The following is a 21,299-nucleotide window of genomic DNA, read 5'->3' on the forward strand; positions in this document are numbered from 1 at the left end:
TGCCCATCCCCTTGCCTGGGGCCGCCTTCTGTGGGCGGGGACCTGGGCCCTTCCTGGTGACGTGAGTTGGCAGGCAGGCGGAACTTCTCTTTTCTGGCCCTAGAGGGGCGGCGGCAACCACAGGGGCAGTCCAGGGACCCCAGGCTCCCTTCCCGGTGGCCTGAGCAGGAGGTCTGCTGTGGGTGAGTCCTGGAGTCGCGGCCGGTGACCCCTGCCCCCGTAGCTTGGCCCCCACCCTGAGCTGCCCCAGCCTAGGGCCTCTCCCTTCCCTGGCTCAGTTTCTGGCACCCCAGCCTCCAGCCTGACCACCTTGAGGGCGTCTATCCCCTAGGCTGAATTCACTTCATTCAACTCTTACCACCAACAGACCCAGTGACCACATCTGCTGGACCACAGGAAGGGGATCAGGGTTCCTGGGGTCCTCCGAGGGCAGCCAGAGAACCCCAAAGGGTCCAGATTGGGGTCCTAAACTAGGAGCTTGGGGGACAGGTATGGGGCCTCAGTTGGTCCTGGAGACCAATACCAGGGGGTTTGAGCAGCTCTGAGGGTTGAGGGTCAAATCCAGGGGGTCTCTGGGAAGGGGCCTGGGGAGCTGAAGAGGTGTTTTCTGGGGTGGGGCATGGATGAAGGCTCTGCACAAGCTGAGATGTCAGCCAGGTTCCAAGGTAGATTTAGGGGGGGTTCATGGACATAGGAAGGGGGAGGACCCAGCGAACCGTGGGGTCCTGACCCCAGCCCTTCTCTAGGCCATGCCAGCCAAGCCTTTCCATGGATGATGCCAGTGAAGACCCCGCCATTTTCACTGCCCACTCTCTGCCCAGCGACCCCCGCCTCTGGGCCCCTGTGACCAGCGCTTACCTGGGCACACGCGTGTACCATGATGTGCTGCATGTGAGCGGCTTGTACAATGGAGCTGGGGGGGACACGCACCGGGCTACTCTGCCCAGCCCCCTCAATGTCCAGCTGGAGTCCCCTGCAGAGTCGGGAGAGCAGCTGACAGAGACCTTCGCTCTGGACACCAACACAGGTAGCCACCGCCTGTCCACCCTCCCTCCTTTTCCCTCCTACAAAAATCCCATCCCATCACCTCCTAACTCTACACAGGGGACTCAGGACCCCAATTCACAAGGAAAAGGTGGTTCCCGAGGCCCAGTGCCTCTCCCAGGGCCTCAGGCAGTGAAGGGCCTGGGCCTCACCCCCTTTTCCCTTTGCTGGGTTCTAGTGGGGTCACCTGTGCAGCCCATAGCTTTCCAAAAAGGGAAAGTGAGGCTCAGAGGATGGACCCACTTTCGCTGTGAAGAAAGGCCACCAGGGGTCAGAGTGGCTGGCTCCCAGACCACGGGTCTCTGGCAGACCGGGGGACCTGGTCTCCCCTCCACCCCTCCCCAGGTGACCAAGGCCCTGCCCTCGTAGGCTCCTTTCTGCACACCCTGGAGGGCACCAGCTTTCGGGCCTCCCAGCGCCTCTACGCCCACCGCACGCTACCCCACGTCCTGGTCTTCAGCGTGTCCATTGCCCGCGTGGCCGCGGAGAGCCGGCCCATCACTGTGCAGCTGCGGGCAGCCTTCTCCCCAGAAAGCCCAGACCTGGACCTGCACCTGGGCCCGGACTTCCAGGGAGCTCTGTGAGGGGACGAGGGGGAAAGCCGGGAGGGGGTACAAGAGAGGGGGCATAAGAGGGGGCATGGGGGCAACGAGGAAGCGGAGGGGTGGGTGGGGAGAAGCGTGGTGGGGAGGGATCAGTGACCGGCCAGGCGGCAGTTAGGGGCACAGGTGGGTGGGGAGGACGTAGGAGGGAGCACAAGGGAAGGCAGTAAGAGGGGCGGAGGGGGCGGTGTGGGGCTGGCAGGGGAGCGTAGAGAGGGTGTGGGGGACCTTGGAGGGGGCGCGAGAGAGGGCCGTGAGGGGAGCGTAAGGGGCGTGGCGGCCGGGGGGCGAGGGAGGGGCCGGACCCTGGTCCTGACCAACTGCCCACGCTCCCTCAGGTACCTGTATGGCCACACGCTCACCCCGGAGCAGCCTGGGGGGAGCCGGCAGGAAGTGCACATGATGTGGACGCCCGCGCCCGCGGCCCTGACCCTCGGGGAAGACGAAGAGGACGCGTCCTGGGAGTTCTTGACCGCAGTGGGCGACAGCCAGGCAGAGGCCCAGGCCCACCTCCAGGAGGCACTGCGGCTGCGGGCCGGGGGCGAGCTGTACACGACCCACGCCCAGGCCTGGGCCGGGCTCTGGGCAGGCTCCGGCCTGGACGTGGCGGGACCCCTGCGGCTGCGCCAAGCCCTGCGCGGCGCCCTCTACTACCTGTTCAGTGCGCTGCCCCAGCCCGGGGCCCCAAGGCACGTCTGCCACGGGCTCAGCCCTGGCGGCCTCTCCAACGGCAGCCGTGGCGAATGCTACTGGGGCCACGTCTTCTGGGACCAGGTGCGCACCGTCCACCTCGGCGCGTCTACCCGGTGCGCCGGGCGGGCAGCGGTGCGGAGGGTCCTGAGGCCAAGGCTCTGCACTTCAGGGGATCGAAGCCGGGGTGTGGGCCCTCACGCAGCGAGGGGAGGGGCTCCACGCATGAGGGGAGGGGTCTCATGCACGGGAGGAGGGGCCTCACGCATGAGGGGCGGGGTGTCTCACAGCCAGGGGAGAGGCTCTCAAGGAGCCGGATTGAGCAGGGCCAGGGGAGAGAGCACGGTGCGGAGCTTGGAGTTCACGCATGAGCTAGGGGAGCCAGAGGTGACAGGAACAGAGGTGCGTTCTAGAAATATCTGTGTGGCTGCTGAGTGGAGTGTGGGTGCTGGGGCAGGCTGTGACGATCGACATGGGCGGGGGGCCAGGAGAAGCTGATGGATGGAGAAGCAGGATTTGGTGACCACTGGGCGGGGATCCTGTCACAGCTCGGTGCTGCTCCTTTGCAATCCAGCGCCTCTTGAATTCTGCACTGTGGGCCCACTTTACAGATGGGCTCAGAGAGGCTACTTATTCACGCAGGGTCAGCTAGTGAGTGGTTGAGCAGAATCCTGCTCCAGGCTGTCGGTCTCCCCCTCCTGAGAGTCTGGCTGAGCCCTTGGCAGACCCATATGCCGAGAGGCGCAGAGGCAGGACAAGGAGGAAGCCAGGGGAAGAGCTGGGCTTCCGTGTGGGCAGTTGAGACAGCCAGAGGAGCATCTGGGCTGGGCACAGCAAGGTCCTGGGCCAGGCTGGGTGGACAGTAGAGAAGCACCTGGAGGAGACAGAGGCAGTGGGAGGCCTTGTCGTCCGTCCTTGATGCACACAGGCTCTAAGACCTGCCAGGGCAGTGTGCGGGCAGGTGGAGGACTGCGTGGCCCCCAGAGCCCATCCAGCTCCCAGAATAAGGGCCCCTTCGTGTGCTCTCAGGATCTCTGGATGTTCCCGAATGTTCTGATGTTCCACCCTGAGGCTGCTAGGGCCATCCTGGAGTACCGCATCCGCACGCTGGGTGGGGCCCTGAAGAACGCCCACAACCTGGGTTACCAGGTAAGGGGGCTGGGCAGCACTCCCCCAGCCACCCCACTGAGGGAGGAAGTGGGAGCACAGCCCCCCACACCCCTCCCGCCATCACCCAGTGGGCACCTGGCACACAGCAGGTGCTGGCAGGTGAGAACACTGGTGCTCAGAGCCACCAGCTCGAACGAGGGGCACAGGGACAGGGGAGTCCCCACCTCCATCTGCCTCTGTGCAAGGATCCACCCTCAGGGTGAAGGCCTAGTATGTCAGGAAGGGACTGGCTCCCATGGCCCTCAAAACAGACTCAAGCCATCTCCTTTTCTCAGGGGGCCAAGTTTGCCTGGGAGAGTGCTGGATCTGGTCTGGAGGTCTGTCCTGAGGACATTTACGGTGTCCAGGAGGTGCACATCAATGGGGCCGTGGTGTTGGCCTTTGAGTTGTACTACTACACTACGCAGGTGAGGTGCCACCATGCCTGCCAGGTGAGGTGTGATCATGTGCATCTGCCCCTATGGGCTCAGCCTTCTGCAGGTATGACAACCCTCCTGATGCGGCCACAATCCCCAGTGCCTTTCTGTCTGTCTTGGGGCCAGGCCTTGTGGGGCTCTGAGCTCTAAAGGGTGGGGCAGGCATTAGGGAAGAAGGGCAGTGTTCCCCAGGCAGTGAGAAGAGCCGGCGCCGTGCCCCCACCCACCCTCCGCTGCTTCTCCAGGACGTGCAGCTTTTCCAAGATGCTGGGGGCTGGGACCTTGTCAGCGCCGTGGCCGAGTTCTGGTGCAGCCGCGTGGAGTGGAGCCCTGGGGAGAAGAAGTACCACCTGAGGGGTGAGGGTGGTAGGGGGGTGTGGAGGCTGGCTTCAGGGGCAGCCCCCCCCCCCGCAGCCCACTCTGAAGACATCTTGCTCTCATGTCCCAGGAGTCATGCCCCCCGATGAGTTCCACTCAGGAGTCAACAACTCAGTGTACACCAATGTCCTGGTCCAAAACAGGTCAGGCCCTGGGCCCACCCTCCACCCCCCAATGTGGGCCAGCCCCCATGCAGACCCACCCCTACCCCCATGTGGACCCACCTCCATCCCCCCCGACATGTGGGGCCAGCCCCACCCCCCACATGGGCCTACAGACACCCCCCCACACACACAGCCTGCGCTTTGCCGCTGCCCTGGCGGAGGACCTGGGTCTGCCTGTCCCTGACCGGTGGCTGGTGGTGGCTGACAAGATCAAGGTGCCCTTTGACCCGGAGCTGAACTTCCACCCCGAGTTTGATGGGTACAGGCTTGGTGAGTGGACTCAGCTTCTTCGAGCCTTCTGGCCCCCAAGACTTGTCAGCGATGGCAACTCTCACTGAAATCACTGCCTTGCTTTCAGTCCATTCTGAATGCAAGCACAGAGCAGCCCCTCCCCCCGGCAGCACTTGCTTCCCTAGCAACAGCACCCCCTTACCTCTTCCCTCCCAGTTAGCAGCCCCTGCCTGGTGCCCCCCACCATCAGCAGTCTCTGCTCCCCCAGCAGCCTGCCCCCCATCAGCAGCCCCTGCCCCCTACCCCTGCCCCTCCATCAGCACTCCCACCCCCCCAGGAGAGGAGGTGAAGCAGGCGGATGTCGTGCTCCTGGGCTATCCCATCCCCTTCCCCCTGAATGCTAGCGTTCGGAGGAGAAACCTGGAGGTGTATGAGGCTGTGACGTCCCCCCATGGCCCTGCCATGACCTGGGTGAGGAGCCTGGGGGTGGGAGGGGGCAGAGGCTCAGTCTCCCCCCACGTAGCATGCCTCACCTCTGCATCTCCTCTCACCCTGACCCCAGAGCATGTTTGCTGTGGGCTGGATGGAGCTGAAGGATCCAGGGCGGGTGGAGGGCCTCTTGGACAGGAGCTTCGCCAACATCACCGAGCCCTTCAAGGTCAGCATGGCTGGCATTTTCGGGGCCTTGGCAGGGCCTCAGTGGCACAGCAGCAGGGAGGCAGTGGGGTGATTTCCACCTGGCCAGCCATGGACCCTCCAGGGATGGCAGCCTTAGGAAATATGCCCTGGGCCCGGCACTCACTGACCTGGCCTCACAGGTGTGGACAGAGAATGCCGATGGGTCAGGTGCTGTGAACTTCCTGACAGGCATGGGAGGCTTCCTGCAGGCGGCCCTCTTTGGGTTTACCGGGTTCAGGTAAGCACCATGGTCGGTGGAATTGGTCTCCTGGCCCTGGCCTGGCTCTCCTCACGGATACCCCTTCACCCTCAGGATCACCCGAGCAGGCATAACCTTTGACCCCATGTGTCCGGCGGGGGTCTCTGGTGTTTTTGTCTCTGGCCTGTTCTACCAGGGGAGCAAGCTCAACTTCTCCTTCTCTGAAGACTCTGTGACCATTGAGCTCACAACCCGTGCCGGGCCCTGGGCCCCTCCACTGGAGGCTGAGCTGAGACCATCCCTGGCTCGGCTCCCCTTGCCCCCAGGTAGGAGACCAACCTGAAACCCACCCCAGAGTCTGGGTGTGTGACCCCCAGGATGGCTCCATCATAGGTCTTTGGTACATGTGACCTCAGGGTGGCCTTACCCAGGGTCCTGGTGTGTGACCCCCCAGGATGGCCCCACCACAGGTCTTTGGGGTATGTGACCCCAGTGTGGCCCCTGTGTGTGCCTCGTCCCCCCTCCCCATCATGTTCCTCTCTTCTCCAGGACACAAGGTCTCCTTTCCTCGATCCGCTGGCCAGATACGAAGGTCCCCCCTGTAGCGGCCTCACTCAGGGATTGGGAAGCTCTAGCTCTGAGTTTCCTGAGGAGACCTGTTTGAAGACATCAGACACCTGCCCCAGAGCCCCTGGGACCCCCTCCAGGACCCTCTCATGTCCTTCTAGCCCCACCCGAATTCCCTCTTCATGGGCCCAGAACAATAAGGGCTGCTGGCTGCAGAGATTTCTCTGAGGTCCACCCCTCCGGCTACCCTTCTGCAGGAGCCTAGCCTCCTGTACCTGCCCCTCTTGGAGCCCCTGGCCTGTGGAGCCCTTCTCCGGCCTCAATTGAAGAGGCCTCTGTGCTCCCTTAAGCCACATCCATGCTCCATCAGCCTCCCCTATGGGCCCTCCGGGTTGGCATCTGTGCCTGACGCCCATGCCCAACATCTGTGCCCTTTCAGCACTGCTTCTCCTGCCCCATTACCCCCCTCCCCAACACCCTGTGGTGCTGGGCCTGCAAGGTGAGCAGTGTGGGGGACAGGGCTGTGTCACCAGCAGCATCAGTCAGGACTCTTCAGTGCAACTGGCTTCACCATAAAAGGACTTTTGTTTTGTGCTTTCGGGAATCAGGAATGACTGGTCTGGTGCTCCTGAATGGCTGGGCCTCTCAGCTCTCAGCCTGGCTCCTCTTGGCTCTGGCTGCGTCAGTGGAACCAGCCACTGGCCAGCTGGCCATCTTCTGGCTACAGACTTGTCCCTGAGAGGGCAGGGGCACTGGAGGCTGCAAGTAGGGCAGGTGGGCCAGGGGCTCTGGGTGGGCAGGGGCTTGAGGTGGGGAGCGCTCTCTGAGGGAAGGGGCCCTGGGTGGGGTGCCCAAAGCCCCAGCTGCCCTGCAGTTAAGGCCCCTGCAGTGAGCCCCACCCTGTCATTGGTCAGAGCAGCCAAGGCCTCACCAGCCACATAGGGCGTAGGCATGCTTGGAAGCCTCTCTCTGCCAGGCTCTGCCAGTTGAGGGGGGCCTGGGGCACAAGGGAGGACTTGCACCCGGCACCGTGGATGCTCAGAAATGCCTCCCCCCACCACTTTGTCCATGTCTGCTTCTCTGTGCATGTCTGAGAAAGACAGACAGAGACAGAACGTGAAACACAAAGACAGAGACAGAGAAATAGAGAGACAAAGGGACAGAAGTGGTAGAAACAGAGACAGAGACAAAGAGGCAGAGAGACTGGGGCAGAACGCATGCCTGCGCACAGCAGCCTGTGGAATGATGTGGGTGGTGTGTGTACATGCATGTGTGTCTGCGTGTGTGTGCCCAGCAGTGGGGAAGGCCCTGCCCCGCCCTCCCAGTCACCCTCAGTGACTGAGCTTTCTCAGAATTGAAGGGACACAGGGACAGAGTGGGCCATGAAGGAGGCCTGCACACACCCAACCCACCGAGAGGGGCACGCAGAGTGCACATGCATGTGCACATATGTGAGTGTGAGTGCGCACATGCATGCACAGAGGAGAGTGAGGCACGTGTGTGATCAGGGAGCCCCACCCCCACACGTTCTGGAATGTACACCACTAAACCACAGCCCTTGGGGCAGCCGGGTGATCAAAGCCTGAGCTCCCAAAGTTCCTTCTAAAATACTCAGCACCTCCGCCCCAGAAGCCACAGGGCCACCCATCGCCAGAGTGCAGGGGAGATGTGGGGCCTCAGAGGACAGCGCTGTGGCACCCCTCCCCCACAACCAGGAATGAGGCGCAGGAGGCACTTCTGGGACCAAGGCTTTTAATTCTGAACCCAAGCCTGAGCCTGGGGTGGTGGAAGGGGGAAGGGAAGCCAAGGCTGGGGGCAGACTTAGAGGCCCAGGATGGGCCCTTGAGGTTAGTATGAGGCTCTGGGGTCCAAATGGGGGTTCTTCAGAGTTAGGAGCCCAGATTGGGGCTGGGATGTCCAAGGGTAGCACCTGGGGCCCCTGATCAGGGTTCCAGAGATGGGTCACAGTGGGGTCAGTGTCCTGGGGCAGGGCCCCCAGTCCAGAGGGGTCAGTCATAGTCTGCGTCATCAAACTTGGTGCTGAAGAAGGCAGCGGAGCCCTTGGCCAGCCGCGACAGGTGCAGGGCACCAGTCACCACCAGGGCCAGCAGCAGGAGTGGCGGCACCAGCGTCCACATAGCAGCCAGGATGTTGTAACACTTGGCTCTGGAGCCAAGACGTCGGGCTGCCTCCAGGTCCCCTGCCACCTTCTGGTCTCGGGCCTGTGGACAGGCCAGGCCTCTAAGTGTACCCTGAGCTGGGGGCCTGGGGACCTTCACCTCCCCCAGCCCGTGCAGCCACTGAATTTACAGCTTAGACAGAGGGGGTATGGCCTAAGGGGACGGACACTCCCTTCACTGCCCCCTACTCCATACAAGGGTTTGGCTCTTGGTGGGGCCCTGGGTGGTTGAGGACCCCTGCCTTGTCCCACGCCAGCCATCCCAGGCCAACATCAGGCTCCCCATTCCTGCCCCAACCCCAGGAGCTGAAAAGCCCCAGCGTCTGAAAAGGCACCGTGTGATGAAAGACCCTGTGGGTTAGCCCCAGTCCTTCCCTTTTGGATGGACTGGGCCCCCCCTTAAGGACAGCCCCTCCCCTTTTGTTTAGCAACACCCCCACCCTGAGTGGTGACTCCCACCCACGATCACGCTGGTGGAGTATATATAGCCCCCTCTTAATGAGTAGCCCTCGTGGAGCATCTCCCCCCAGCCCCCTGGCAAGGGGACTCCATGAAGTACCCTCCTCCCCTTGTTAAATAGCCCCCCACGGAACGTGGAGGGGCCCACAAGCAGCCCCCATGAGGCAGCCCCATCCCCCCTGAGCAGCCCCCATGAGGCAGCCCCATGCCCCCTGAGCAGCCCGCATGAGGCAGCCCCATCCCTCCTGAGCAGCCCCCATGAGGCAGCCCCATCCCCCCTGAGCAGCCCCCATGAGGCAGCCCCATCCGCCCTGAGCAGCCCCCTTGAGGCAGCCCCTGCCCACCTTGATGGAGTGAGCCAGCGCCAGGAAGCCGAAGCAGCACAAGTTCAGGTAGAGGGTGCTGAAGACCGACCAGATCATGTGGTCGCGTGGCAGCTGGGGGCGCGGCGCCTCCAGCGTGAGGGCTGTGTGGGTGGCGCCCTCGGCCTTGCGGGGCGCCAGGGCCCGGGGGTCTTCGCGGGGGTATGCCGTGTCCATGGGTTCCAGCGCCGTCTCCTCCTCGTCCGACGCCCGCTTCAAGGGTGGGCGCCCCGGGCTGCTCTTATAGCCCCCGCCCGCCTGTGGGACCAGCCCAGAGCCGCCCGCTATATATAACGACAAATTACAGCCTGGGACCCGCGGAGGGGTGCGGCCACCCCCGCCCCAGGGCCCCCTCGAAGGCTGGCAAGGGGAGGGGCGCGCAGTGGCCGCGGACCAACCACTAGAGCCCCCTCCAGCAGCCCCATACCCCACTGCAGTGTCACGGGGGCCAGGCAACCCCACGGAAGGCCGCCCCAACAGCAGCGGGAGTGGGGGTGGGGGAGCCTAGTGGCAGCGCAGACCAGGAGTTTTAGTACCGCTTCAGGGCTGCCAGGAGCCCTGGTGGCACCGTGCTTCAGAGCTCCGCTGCTAACCAAAAGGTCGGCAGCTGGAATCCACCAGCAGCAGCTCCTTGGAAACCCTCTGGGGCAGTTCTACCCTGTCCTATAGGGTCGCTATGAGTCGGAACCCACTGATGGGAGTGTTTTTTTTTTTTTTTTAATGGGTTTTCAGGGCTGCCAGAGGACACCGCCTCACCTTCTGGGAAGTTCAGAGACCTCCTGGGCCTGGGAGTGGCACACCTGTCCAGATGGGAGCTGCAGCACTGGGGACCCTCTGTCCCCTTGTCCCCAGCACCAAGTCCTGAGGTGCAGCCCAGCACTCCACAGTTTTCTCACTGAGACCTCAACCTTCTGGTTCTGTAAAATGGGGGTAACAATACCTGCTTCATGACCCCACTCATTTGTTCATTCAGCCACTCACTGGGCACCGGAGGGTGCCTGCCAGCCTGGGCCCTGGGAACACAAAGGCTGGTGCTGATTTGGGGAAGTGTAATTAGAAAGAAAATCTGCTCCCAGCTCAGACAACCCCTCCACAAAGGTAGAAGAGAAAGAAAGCAGTTTTATTCTTGGATGAGCATTAAACCAAAACGTGATGCATCACAGGCAATCCGCTCAAGAGACTGCAAAGACAGAGACCTCTCATCTTCAGATAGCTGAGTGGGTAAAGCCAACCCATCACCTTCCTGTTTTCAAGAGGAAATCGCTCACTTCCTAGTACCTTTATGCAGAGGGAGGTTCGTGTTTGGTGCCCTGAGGTTAAGCTTATCTCCTGCCGGGGAACCAGGATTGGGACACCATCCTGGCTGAATACATTTCAAGAGCTGGCTCCGGAGTCTTTAAGGAAACAGCCTAGATTTACACACTTTTCAAAGACATGGAGAAGAGTGTGCAATTAAGAGTTTTCTAAAGTGAGTTCCGAAAGAAGAGGGAGGGCCTACTTCCTGATTTTTAATTTGTTTTTGTCCTTACAGCTGCTAGAGGTGGGGTGGAGGTGGGGCACGGAGGACACATCTGCCGGGCCTCCTCCTGTGACCACCGCAGGTGGTATGATGGACAGACTCCTGGCGTGCCCGCCTCCATCCCGCAGGTGGTATGATGGACAGACTCCTGGCGTGCCCGCCTCCATCCCGCTGGTGGGTTCAGCCGCCTGCAGCTGTAAATGCCACCCATGTGTATGTTGTCAGCCCAGGCTCCCTCCCAAACCCCACAGTGACACATCCAGCCACCTGCACTTGCGGCATCTCAGACTTGACTGCCACAGAGAGAAGGTGATCCTCTCACCAAGCCCTTTCTGCCCAGTCTTCCCCAGTCAGGTGAGGGTGACTCCACCCTTCCAGCTGCTCAGGGCAAAAGCCCCATCGTCCCCTTGTCCCCTGTCATCCACACCCCATGCCCAACCCACCCACAAATCCTTCCAAATGCACGCTGAGCCTGACCATCCCTAACTCTCCCCACTGTGCCCACCCTCACCTCCCAGAAACCCCCAGAGTCCGTTCTCAGTTCTGCAGCCTGTGTGACCCTGTTAAAACAAGACGGGTCATATACCCTTCTGCAGCGGCTCTGTCCCACTCAATGACGGCTGCGGTTGTTGCTATGGCCCACATGGTCCTTCGCAGCTGCTGAGGGGTGTGGTGCCAGCAGCCGACTCTGAGGAAGAGATTCATTTATCAGAGAGGCTCTTGGATCAGCAGGAAGAAGGAGCTGAGCTGTGATTTCAGTCCCAGAGAATATCCCAACTGGCTCTGGGGTTGGGACGGCCCCCGGAGACAAGCAAACTTGGATGAGGGACCAGGCCATACCACCTCAGTGTTGACCAGACATCGGATGTCGGGCCCTTGGAGGAGGCATGACACTGAGTGAGGCATGTTGGGAGAGGCTGGCTGCTGAGGGCCATCTCTGCCAGCCCTCCTAGCAGCGGGGCAAGAAGCTCTCCTTCCTCAAGGTGGCCTGCACGGGGCATCTCAAGTCCGCCTCAGTCCGCCCCTTGACCCGCCCAGATGGACCTCTCTTATAGAAGCCTCTGGAAGCAGCTTCTCCAATTCCACAGGTCTTCTCTTCCCAGAGAAGCTCAAAAGAGGGAGGTTTCAGGGGAACAGATCTCACCCCTGCCGCTGTAACTGGCTCAGGGCTGCAGCAGGTTCTCACCATCTTGCTCCTCTAAGATCTACCCTACATCTCCTCACCCTAGCCTGTCCCTTTGCTGGTCTTGGTGGCTTTGAGCCAGCACTGGGACTGCTGACAATGGTGGATGTCAGCCCTAACACTTCAGGGCCATTTCTGGAGTGATGTGCTCTGGTGGAGGGTAACACGAGGCTCAAAGATCACCATGCTTCATGGCCATCCCCAGCCCTTAGCCCAGGCTCCATGTCCCCACCTTGCACTCTCTCCTGCCAGGCCCCCAGCGAGCCGTCCAGCCCTTTCCCCTGCCCACACCTCCCTGGACATTCCGTCCTGGGCCATGTCTCTTTCCTCATACAGAGGATGGCCAGGAGCCCCATTTGCAGCTCTGCCCGTGGGGAGGGTCTCCCCTCACCACGGTCCTCGGGCCACCCCTGGGGGAGTTGTCCTGCTGCCACCAGCTGTGTCCACCCTGCCACCTCGTCCTGAGTGGCCCTGGGGAACCAGGCTCAGACATCTTCAACCTCCATTATCTGGTTCAAAGGAGGCCTCCTGCAACCCCAGGAAAGAGCACGGGACCAGTATGGGTGCAACAGCTGAGGATGACATGGGGTCAGGGCAACTGGTCTGTTCAGTCCAGAATGTTCCACTCTCGTGCTGGAATGGATTGTTGCTGGGAGTGAGCACTATGACTTGGTGGGTCTGAAGGACCCTGGTCATGGTGGCAGTTCTGGATAGACAAGGTTCCATGGTGTCCTGTGTCCATCTCCACCAGGGCAAAGCTTACAACCCCCACGACAGATGCAGGCCTTGCTCTAAATTCCCAGGGGTCTGCGCTGAGAGTGTCCACTGGGCTTGCTACGAACACCACACAACACTTTTCTAACACCAGAGCCAGCCGTCCCAGACCCCAGGAGGCAGGGCTGAAGCCCCACAGGGTGGACCTGCCACAGAGCCCATTCCTGCCCTGGCAACACTGCCTTCCCTGGAGAGAGCAGCACTGTTCGCAGAGGCCTCAACATGTCCTGGAGATGCTGGGCTCCCTGTCCTCAGGGTTCAGGCCCCAATGAATGGGCATGTGCTCCTTGGAGGAGGGCTGGGCGTGACTGTGCATACCTGGCCTCCTGTGTAGGGCCCTTCAACCCTATTAGTCCTTGGTCAAGTTGAAACCCAGTCACAGTGCAGAAAGAAGGACGATGAGATTACAGTGTGCACACACCCTCCCTCCTGCCTGTCCCTGCTTGCCTTCCTCAGTGGCAGAAGCTGGGGAGCCTCTTGATTGGCTGTCCACGGTTGCCCCCAGGGATGAATGTGGTCTGTATATTCGGCCTTGGGGACTCTCTCTGGTTGGCCCATGTGGTGCACTTCCCCAGTGCACCCTGGGCCCTCCCGTGGGGCAGTCATCTGGTGGGCTTTGAAGGCTATCCTGGGGTCCAGACTAAACACCCTGGACAGCAGAGGCATAGCTAAGCCCTGGCAGGTGTGGCACGTGCCCTGGCACCACTTGAAGCGGTGGGAAACCACTATTAACCATAGTGTTTCCATCGTCAGCTATGAGAGATCATTCAGAAAGTTAAAACTAATACTGTGCTATTTGAGAGCCTCCATGGGTCCAGGCAGACTGTGTGAGCTTGCTCTGCTGAGTGTGGAAAGAGAAGAAACTGAAAAAACTGGCTTTGAGTACATCATAGACCAATTTTCATCAGTGAAACCAAGGAAGGTGCAGTCGAATTTTCGAGTAGGTCCACATTGTGTTAAGGCAAGGATTAACGACTCCTGTTTTTGAGCTGATGTTACGGTAAAGTTATCTAAAAGATGAAAGACGGATGTCAGATGGTTGGACAGGGGCACATTTCAGTCTTGCTGTAGACGATGTTTTCAGTAGAAACACATCTGAAAGGACAAAAGGGGTCCCAAACAAATCTGGAAAAAGCAATGCCCCACAAAAGAGGTCACACATGGTGGGGAAGGGGCTGAGACTTCAGGGAGCAGGCACGCTAGAGCAGGCACCCAAACCCAAACCAAACCCACTGCCATCCAGTCGATTCCGACTCACAGGGCAGACACACCGTAAGCCAAACCCTGACCGCGCCAGCAGTCCTGGGCACCGCCCACCCGAGGGGACTTGGGACCCACCCACCTCGCCCGGGCCTGGTACGTGGCAGCTCCTCCACAGCCCTGGGAACCAGCAGGGGACGCCGCTGCACTGTACCGGCAACTGACCCATCCAGACCAGCCGGCGCGCTGCCTGCTCACTGCCCTTCTCCGTGTTCTGGTCTGCACTCCCCCCTCATGCTCACACCCGTGGGACCCGGGAAGAACGGGCATCGTCGTGGGTGCCCCTCACTACCAAGGAACGCCACCCATGGCGGGGTCTTGGCGTTAGGGTGCTGCGGGGGAGGGGGATGAATGGTGGGGAGGCGGCAGGGATCCAAGATAAGCCGTGGAAGCACAGGGGTCACACGGGGTGACAAGCCAGAGCTTCCGCAAACAGGACCTGCAATCCTTGTCCCCTCCGCTGGCACCCAGTCGTGGCCGGATTCCCCAAAGTGGCAGGGCATCTGGGCAAGAAGGGCCCACTCCCCCAAACCAGCCTGAGGGTCGGCCTTGGGGGAGTCCCAGGATAGCCGGGGTCCCCCAGACATCTCACCACCTCCCTAGGGAGCCTGCCCGCCCCCCAGTATGCAGGGCTTGGAGGGCAGGGCGGTCTGTGCTGTATTTGCCTCTGCCCAGCCAGCAGGCCTGCTCCCCACCCTGATCCTTCCAGGGCACCAAGAAGGAGTATCTGCCCCAGGCAAGTTCTTCCCCTGGATTCAGGTGAGGAGGGCACCACCTCCCCTGTCAGGCAGCCCCTCTGGGTGGAGGCCCTCACCCAGCCCTTTGGTGTCCTCAATGTGCCCGACAGCCACCCTGGAGCAGTCCCCTGCCCCCACCACATTTAGTTCCAGGAATTGGTCCCTCAGCACTCAGGGTTTCTGTCCAAGGGGCTGAGAGACCACCAGGACTGACCACTGGTTCCACAGACACCTCACAACTGAGGGCTATGCCCACCACCAGGCCCTGGCTGCTCCTCACAGGAGCAGGGACAGAGTAGTCGTGCCCAGAGGAGGCAGCAGACCAGGAAGGGACAACAGCTGGGTGGCCCAGGAGGGGCAGCGAGGGCCAGGCTCCATCAGATCTATGCACCTCCAGACCCAAGAGTCACAGTGCCTTCCAGGGGATGGGAGGGTGCTGAGATACACACCCGGCAACCGGCTGACAGTCGGGGGTCTTCTTTGGGGCCAGGAGTGTTCTGCACCCAGTGCTGCCCCCCAGAGAAGACCACCCTGTACCAGGGTTCTGACCTCAGGGTTGGAGGGACCCGCATTCAGTACCCCAGTCCAGCTACAGCCCCACCTGGGGCCAGAACAGCCAAGCCTGAGGGTGTGCCCTGCTTTCTCAGCCCAGCCTGGTTGGTGGTGGGACAAGGTGGGGCGACCCCCTCAGCTCAGGCTCAGGACCAGACTGGAGACTCAGGGCAGGGCCCCCTCCCCAGGCAATGTCACGGCACTGTTGCATACACAGGCACTTTATTGGATTCATTTATAGACAGATACAAATGTGAAAACTGCTGTAAAAGGGGGTGGGGCAGCATGCAGGGCCAGCGGTGGGGGGCCGGAGGGCTCCGGCTGCAGCGACTAGTAGCCCCCATGGTTCTGCAACATCTGTGAAATGGCTTGGAGGCTCACCACCGCACCAGTGGCTAAAAGAATGATGAACCCGATGGTCAGTAGGAGGCTGACGACCAGGGCAATGACATTCAGGCACTTGGCAGTGGACGCATAGCTCTGGGCCCCGGTCACGTCGCCCACCATCTTCCGGTCCCTAGACTGGGGAAGACAAGGTGATGAGGGGACCTGGGGAAGGACCGGCTGGAAGCCAGGAGCTGACGTCAGCACTCAGGTCCCCCTGGTCCTCCATTCCTCGTACAGCCTGCACTGGCCCTCACCCACATGGGGGATCCCCACAGCTCCCTAGAGGGACCTCCTCACAACCTCTCAGTCCCTCCAGGGAGCCTGGGGCTCCTGTCCCTCTGCTGGGGTATGGCGCTTTCCCCCCAGGTTCCCAAGTCTGTGCACTTGGTGTTTTCTGAGCCAGCCTGGGGGTCTGTGGGATGAATTTCTTTATTAGCCTGTGAGGGAGGGTGAAGTCCTTGGGGCCATGGGAGTAAAGGCTGACCATGGCTATCCCCATGCTCCCCCTGCAGCGTCATCATGAACCTATGCTGAGACTGACTCCCCAAGACACAGACACAGACACTCACAGACAAGAGACACACCCAAACACACAGGCATAAACAGGGGAGACACACACACAGGAGGAGAGACACGAGAGTTAGGGCCACACATACACACTCACACTCGCAAGGGTACTCACTTGCACACATGTGCACACACACACAAGGACACACGCAGGCCCTCACTCATCCCAGGCTCGTCTGGGCAGAGGGCACCCGGAGAGCACAATCACACCCTCACGGAGGATCCCCCACGACCCAGCACACGCACCTTCACGGAGTAGGCGAAGGCCACGAAGCCCAGGCAGCAGCAGTTCATGAAGAGCGTGTTGAAGAGGGACCAGACGACGTGGTCTGGCACGGCGGTGTCGCTGCGGATGTTGATCACGGTGGACGTCATGGGTGGAGAATCGTGGGGCACCCCCAGCACAGCCACTTCATGCTCCTCCTTGACCATCTCCTGGGTTGGGGGGAAGCAGTGCTGTGAGCCGAAGGAGGGCTGGGAAGTGCACTTCTTGACGCTGAGACCAGTTAATGAGGTCTGGAAGCAGAAAATTATGGTCTGGTGACCCTCCCTTTCCCTGGTAGTTTCAGTTTCTCAGAAATCTTTTTCCTGGTGTTTTGTAAATTGACAAATTGGGCAAGAACTGAGGAGGGTGGGACAAATCCTGAGGCTCAAATTACTGTCAGGCTGGGTGGGAGGAAGGGCTGAGGGCTATGGGGCAGGGGGCTGTGCTGTTAGGTCAGAAAGTTACTTGGCTGCCCCCCAGCTTCCCCTTCAGGTTTTGAGCGGGTCCTGCAGACATTTTCCTGGACTGGGGTCACCACTGTATATTTCCCCACTGTCCCTCAGCCTGCTGTGTGTCCTCACTGTTCCCTTGCAGGGCCCCTGCCAGGCCCTACAATCTAGGTGTCCTGAGGGAGGTCGACCCCCAGAGAAGGCTGAGCCCCTAGAGGAAGGTGGACCCTCAGAGGGACTGCTCCCAAGCCCACACTCACCTGGCTCAGGTCTCATCTGTTGAAATCCATTGCCCTTCCCTAGGGTCAAAGACCATGTTCCAGCCAGGTAGGGATTCAAAGGTCCCTAAAACTCAGTGTGGCTCCTGGTTACAGGTCAGAGATTCAGGACCAAAGCTGGCTTCCTTGCAGGAACCCCCAGACCCCCTCCCAGGGTCCCTGGGAATGGGGTACGGGACACCTCCTGACGAGAGGAGGAGCGGTGGTGGGTGGCAGGGATGGACCAGAGAAAGCACAGGGCCTCAAGGTGTACCCCCCTCCCCCCGCCCCTCATCATTTACGCAGGTGTGTGGTGGGGGTGCTCCGTGGCTGTCAGGCTTGTGCCTCCCTTTTCAGGGGGAGGCTGTGTCAGCTCAGAGCCAGCACAGGGGCATCTGATCACCCACAGGGCCAGGTTGTCCCCCTGCTGTCTGAGCCTTTACCTGCCTAGAGATTGTGTGGGGTGTGTGTCCTGTTGCAGACCTATCGTCCTTCACCTGGAGGCACAGGTGGGTCAAGGCTCCCAGACCAGCCTCAAGGTGCCCCTCTCTGCAGTTACAGTCTCCATGGTACCCAACACTTCCTGTTTGCGTTATTGGTCTCAGCCATGTAAGTAACCCCTAGTATTAACTCTTTTGTTGAAGCACCTCGTGTGGCTTCTGTGATCCTCCTGGACCATTCTGGGTCAGAGGGTTCCTGATGAAGGTGCTCGGGAGGTTGGGATCCCCGTTGGGATCCCCGTTGGGGTAGGTGTGGGCGGAGCAGAGTGTCGGGGGAGAGAACCTGGCCCTGGTCTCTCCTGCGTGGGTGTGATCAGAGAGGGGCAGGGACAGACACTGCAGCAGTGTGGGCTGGCAGATTCTAAGTCCTAATGCATCGCGTTTGCCAATTTCTGCAGGATAATACCCCACCATTTCAAACTAACGACATGACACCCTGGAACCTGGAGTTGGAAAGAAAAAAAAAAGAATTTTTTTTGGAAAGAGATAGGCTGAAATTCACCATTCTGTAGTTCTCAACCATACCAAAACCCAAACCAAACCCAGAGCTGTCCAGTTAGTTGATTCTGACTCATAGCGACCCTATGGGACAGAGCAGAACTGTCCCATAGAGTTTCCAAGGAGTGCCTGGCAGATTCGAACCGCCCACCCTTTGGTTAGCAGCTGTAGCACTTAACCACTGTGCCACCAGGGTTTCCTTCTCAACCGCTGGGAACATAAAACAGACGTAAATAACGTCAAGGGCATACACGACAGTAAAACGTAGTAAAATAATTACAGAGTGATATATTTTGAGTAATCAGTGCCTGTATTTTAACGTAATTTATTTAACTGGTAGTTTGTATGATTTTATTTCTTATTGGGGTAAATTTCACCTAACTAAATTCTCCGTTTTAACCAATTAAAGTATTACGACTCAGAGGCTTTTAACACATTCATGATGTTGCAGCCACTGCCCCGAAGAGCACCATACGGACTAGCGGTCACTCCCCTTTCCTCTCTGCCTCCAGCCCACAGGGTTTCCCCCTTCTGGACTTTCACATGAATAGTGTCATATAGTATGTGGTGTTTTGTGATCGCTTGTACTGAGCAGTGTTTTCAAGCTTCGTCCATGTCGTAGCATGTGTCAGTAGTTCGTTCTCTGATAGGGCCGTGTGATATTCCGTTGTCTGGAGAGGCCACATTTTGTTGAACCATTCGTCTGTTGATGGACGTGTAGATTGTTAACACCATCTGGCTATGATCAATAACGCTGCTATCAACATTCATGTACAGGTTTTTCTGTGGGCATATGTTTCACATGTCTCTGGCTCTATGCCTAAGAGTGGGATCACTGGTCAAAGGGTAACTTTATGTCTAATTGTCTGAGGAATTGCCAGGCTGTTTTCCCCAGTGGCTTCAACATTTTTCATTCCCACCAACTAGACATGAGGTTTCTGATTTCCCCACATCCTTGTCAGCACTTGTTATTATCTGACTTTTTGATTCCAGCCATTCTAGGGAGTGTGAAGTGGTATCTCACTGTGGCTTTAATTTGCATTTCCCTGATGATTAGTGACGTGGAGCGTCTCTTCATGTGCTTATTGGCCATTCCTACACCTTCCTTGGAGAAATGTCTATTTAAATTCCTTGGCGATTTTTAAATTGGGTTGTCTTTTTCTTATTCAGTTGCAAGAGTTCTTTATATGTTCTGAATATAATTTGTTGTTCAGTTGTAAATGTTCTTTGCATATTCTGGATAAAAGACCCTTATCGGATATATGTTTTGCGAATATTTTATCCTGTTCTGTAGGTTGTCTTTTCACTTTCTTCATGGTGTCCTTTGAAACACAAATGGAGTCCTGGTGGCATAGTGGTTAAGAGCTCAGCTGGTTAACCAAAGTGTTGGCAGTTCAAATCCACCAGTCGCTCCTTGGAAACCCTATGGGGCAGTTCTACCCTGTCCTACAGGGACGCTATGAGTTGGAATCGACTTAACAGCAACAGGATTGAGTTTTTTGTTTGTTTGTTTGAAACACAAGCTTTTAAATTTTGATGAAGCCCAATTTATCTTTTGTTGCTCCTGCTTTAGCTGTTGTATCTAGGAATCCATTGCCAAATCCAAGGTCATGAGGTTTGACCCCTGTGTTATCTTCCAAGAGTTTTATAAGTTTTCGCTATCGCATTAGGTCTTTCATTTTCAGTTGATTTTTGTATATGGTGTGAGATAAGCGTCCAGCTTCATTCTTTTGCATGTGGATATCCAGGTGTTCCAGCGCCATTTGTTGAAAAGACTAGTCTTTACCCATTTAATGGTCTTGTTGAAAATCACTTAACCATGGATATCAGGGTTTGTTTCTGGTCGCAGAAACGTCTATTCAATTGCTCTCCGGTACCACACTCACACTCTCACTTGATTACTATTGTTTAGTAGTAAATTGTGACTCTTCCGACTTCATTCTTTTTTTTTTTTAAGTTTGTTTTGTTTATTCTGTGACCCTTGCAATTCCATATGAACTTGACAATCAGCTTCTCAATTTCTCTGAAGAAGTCCACTTGGATTCTGAGGGACTGCATTGCATCTACAGATCACTTTTGGGAGTATTACAATATGAAGTCTTTCACTCTATAAACATGGAATATTTTCCCATTTATTTGGTCTTTTTTTTGTTTGTTTTTTACAACAATATTTTTCTAGTTTTTCAGAGTATAAGTTTTGCCCGTCTTTTGTTAAATTTGTTTCTATGTAGTTTATTCTTTTGATGCTATTATAAATGAAACTGTTTTCTTAATTTCCTTTTCAAATTGTTCATTGCGAGTGTATACAAACACGACTGATTTTTATATACTGATCTCATATCCTGCAACCTTGTGAACTCATTTGTTTGTTCTAATTGTTTTTTTTAGTGGATGCTGTTGGCTTCTCTATATACAGTATCATGCGATCTGCAAATGGAGATAGCTTTAATTTTTCCTTTCCAATCTGAATGTCTTTTCTTTCTTTTTCTTTATTCCTTAATTTCCCTGCCAGAACTTCCATGCAATGTTGAACAGAAGTGGTGACAAAAAGCAGACATCCTTGTCTTGTTCTTGATTTTAGGGGGAAAAGTGTTCAGTTTTTCCCCATTAAGTGTAATGTTGGCTGTGGATTGTTTGAAGATGTCCTTACCAGGCTGAGGAAATTCCCTTGACCCCTAGTGAGTTGTTTGTTTTTTATCATGAAAGGTTCTGTCTTAGACTTTGTCAAATTCTTTTTCTGCATCTGTTGAGATGATCATGTGATATTTGTTTTTTTAAATTCTATCGATATGATGGATTAGATTAGTTGATTTTCAGACGTTAAATCAACCTTATATTGCTAGGAGAAATCCCACTTTTTATGGCGTTTCATTTTTTTATGTGTTGCTGGATTCAGTTCACTAGTATTTTGTTGAGATTTTTGTATCTATACTCATAAGAGATATCTGTCTGTAGTTTTCTTTTCTTGTGAATTTTTGTCTAGGTCCGCTTGTGGGCCACCCAGTCATACAGAATCTTCTTGGTGCCTGTGATCTTGCCTACACCTGCCCGGCCCTGCAGCACCAGGGTCTGCCGCCACCCACTCTCCTTGTCCTGGCGAAACACACGGTGAAAAGTGTCAGTGTCTGAGTGCCATGGGCGCTGGGGCTCCGGTTCCTCCACTGGCACCAGCACCTCGTCCTCTGGGTCAGAGCTCTCAGGAGCAATGAGAA

The 21,299-nt window shown here is 57.5% G+C and overlaps 3 protein-coding genes across 9 annotated transcripts; 1 reads left to right on the forward strand and 2 right to left on the reverse strand.

Annotated features, from left to right (window-relative positions):
- The first annotated feature begins 62 nt into the window (after positions 1-62).
- Positions 63-6,750, forward strand: PGGHG (protein-glucosylgalactosylhydroxylysine glucosidase). 7 transcript variants are annotated; one of them, XR_010322361.1, is made up of 15 exons: positions 69-182; positions 368-489; positions 747-1,027; positions 1,390-1,624; positions 1,985-2,420; positions 3,366-3,485; positions 3,782-3,913; positions 4,168-4,279; positions 4,371-4,443; positions 4,598-4,734; positions 5,033-5,166; positions 5,258-5,353; positions 5,514-5,611; positions 5,769-5,898; positions 6,122-6,750. XR_010322361.1 is itself a non-coding variant. In XM_064287468.1 (15 exons), the coding sequence occupies exons 3-15, from the start codon at positions 769-771 to the stop codon at positions 6,175-6,177; spliced, it is 2,100 nt and encodes a 699-aa protein (XP_064143538.1). In that variant the 5' UTR covers positions 69-182; positions 368-489; positions 736-768; the 3' UTR covers positions 6,178-6,750. The 7 variants fall into 7 exon arrangements, 6 of the variants coding, with proteins under 6 accessions (XP_064143541.1, XP_064143538.1, XP_064143536.1 ...); XM_064287468.1 differs by having other exon boundaries at positions 736-1,027; positions 5,687-5,898; XM_064287466.1 differs by having other exon boundaries at positions 5,687-5,898.
- A 211-nt stretch (positions 6,751-6,961) lies between these two features.
- Positions 6,962-9,316, reverse strand: IFITM5 (interferon induced transmembrane protein 5). The gene is made up of 2 exons (XM_003423058.3): positions 9,122-9,316; positions 6,962-8,361 (listed from the first exon to the last, which is right to left on the reverse strand). Exons 1-2 carry the CDS (start codon positions 9,314-9,316, stop codon positions 8,149-8,151), a joined length of 408 nt encoding a protein of 135 aa, XP_003423106.1. The 3' UTR covers positions 6,962-8,148.
- A 5,877-nt stretch (positions 9,317-15,193) lies between these two features.
- On the reverse strand, positions 15,194-16,681 carry LOC100654950 (interferon-induced transmembrane protein 1-like). The gene is made up of 2 exons (XM_010602252.3): positions 16,365-16,681; positions 15,194-15,686 (listed from the first exon to the last, which is right to left on the reverse strand). The coding sequence occupies exons 1-2, from the start codon at positions 16,548-16,550 to the stop codon at positions 15,495-15,497; spliced, it is 378 nt and encodes a 125-aa protein (XP_010600554.1). The 5' UTR covers positions 16,551-16,681; the 3' UTR covers positions 15,194-15,494.
- Positions 16,682-21,299: the final 4,618 nt, after the last annotated feature.

This window comes from Loxodonta africana, chromosome 7, assembly GCF_030014295.1.
Source record: "Loxodonta africana isolate mLoxAfr1 chromosome 7, mLoxAfr1.hap2, whole genome shotgun sequence".
Lineage (NCBI taxonomy): Eukaryota > Metazoa > Chordata > Mammalia > Proboscidea > Elephantidae > Loxodonta > Loxodonta africana.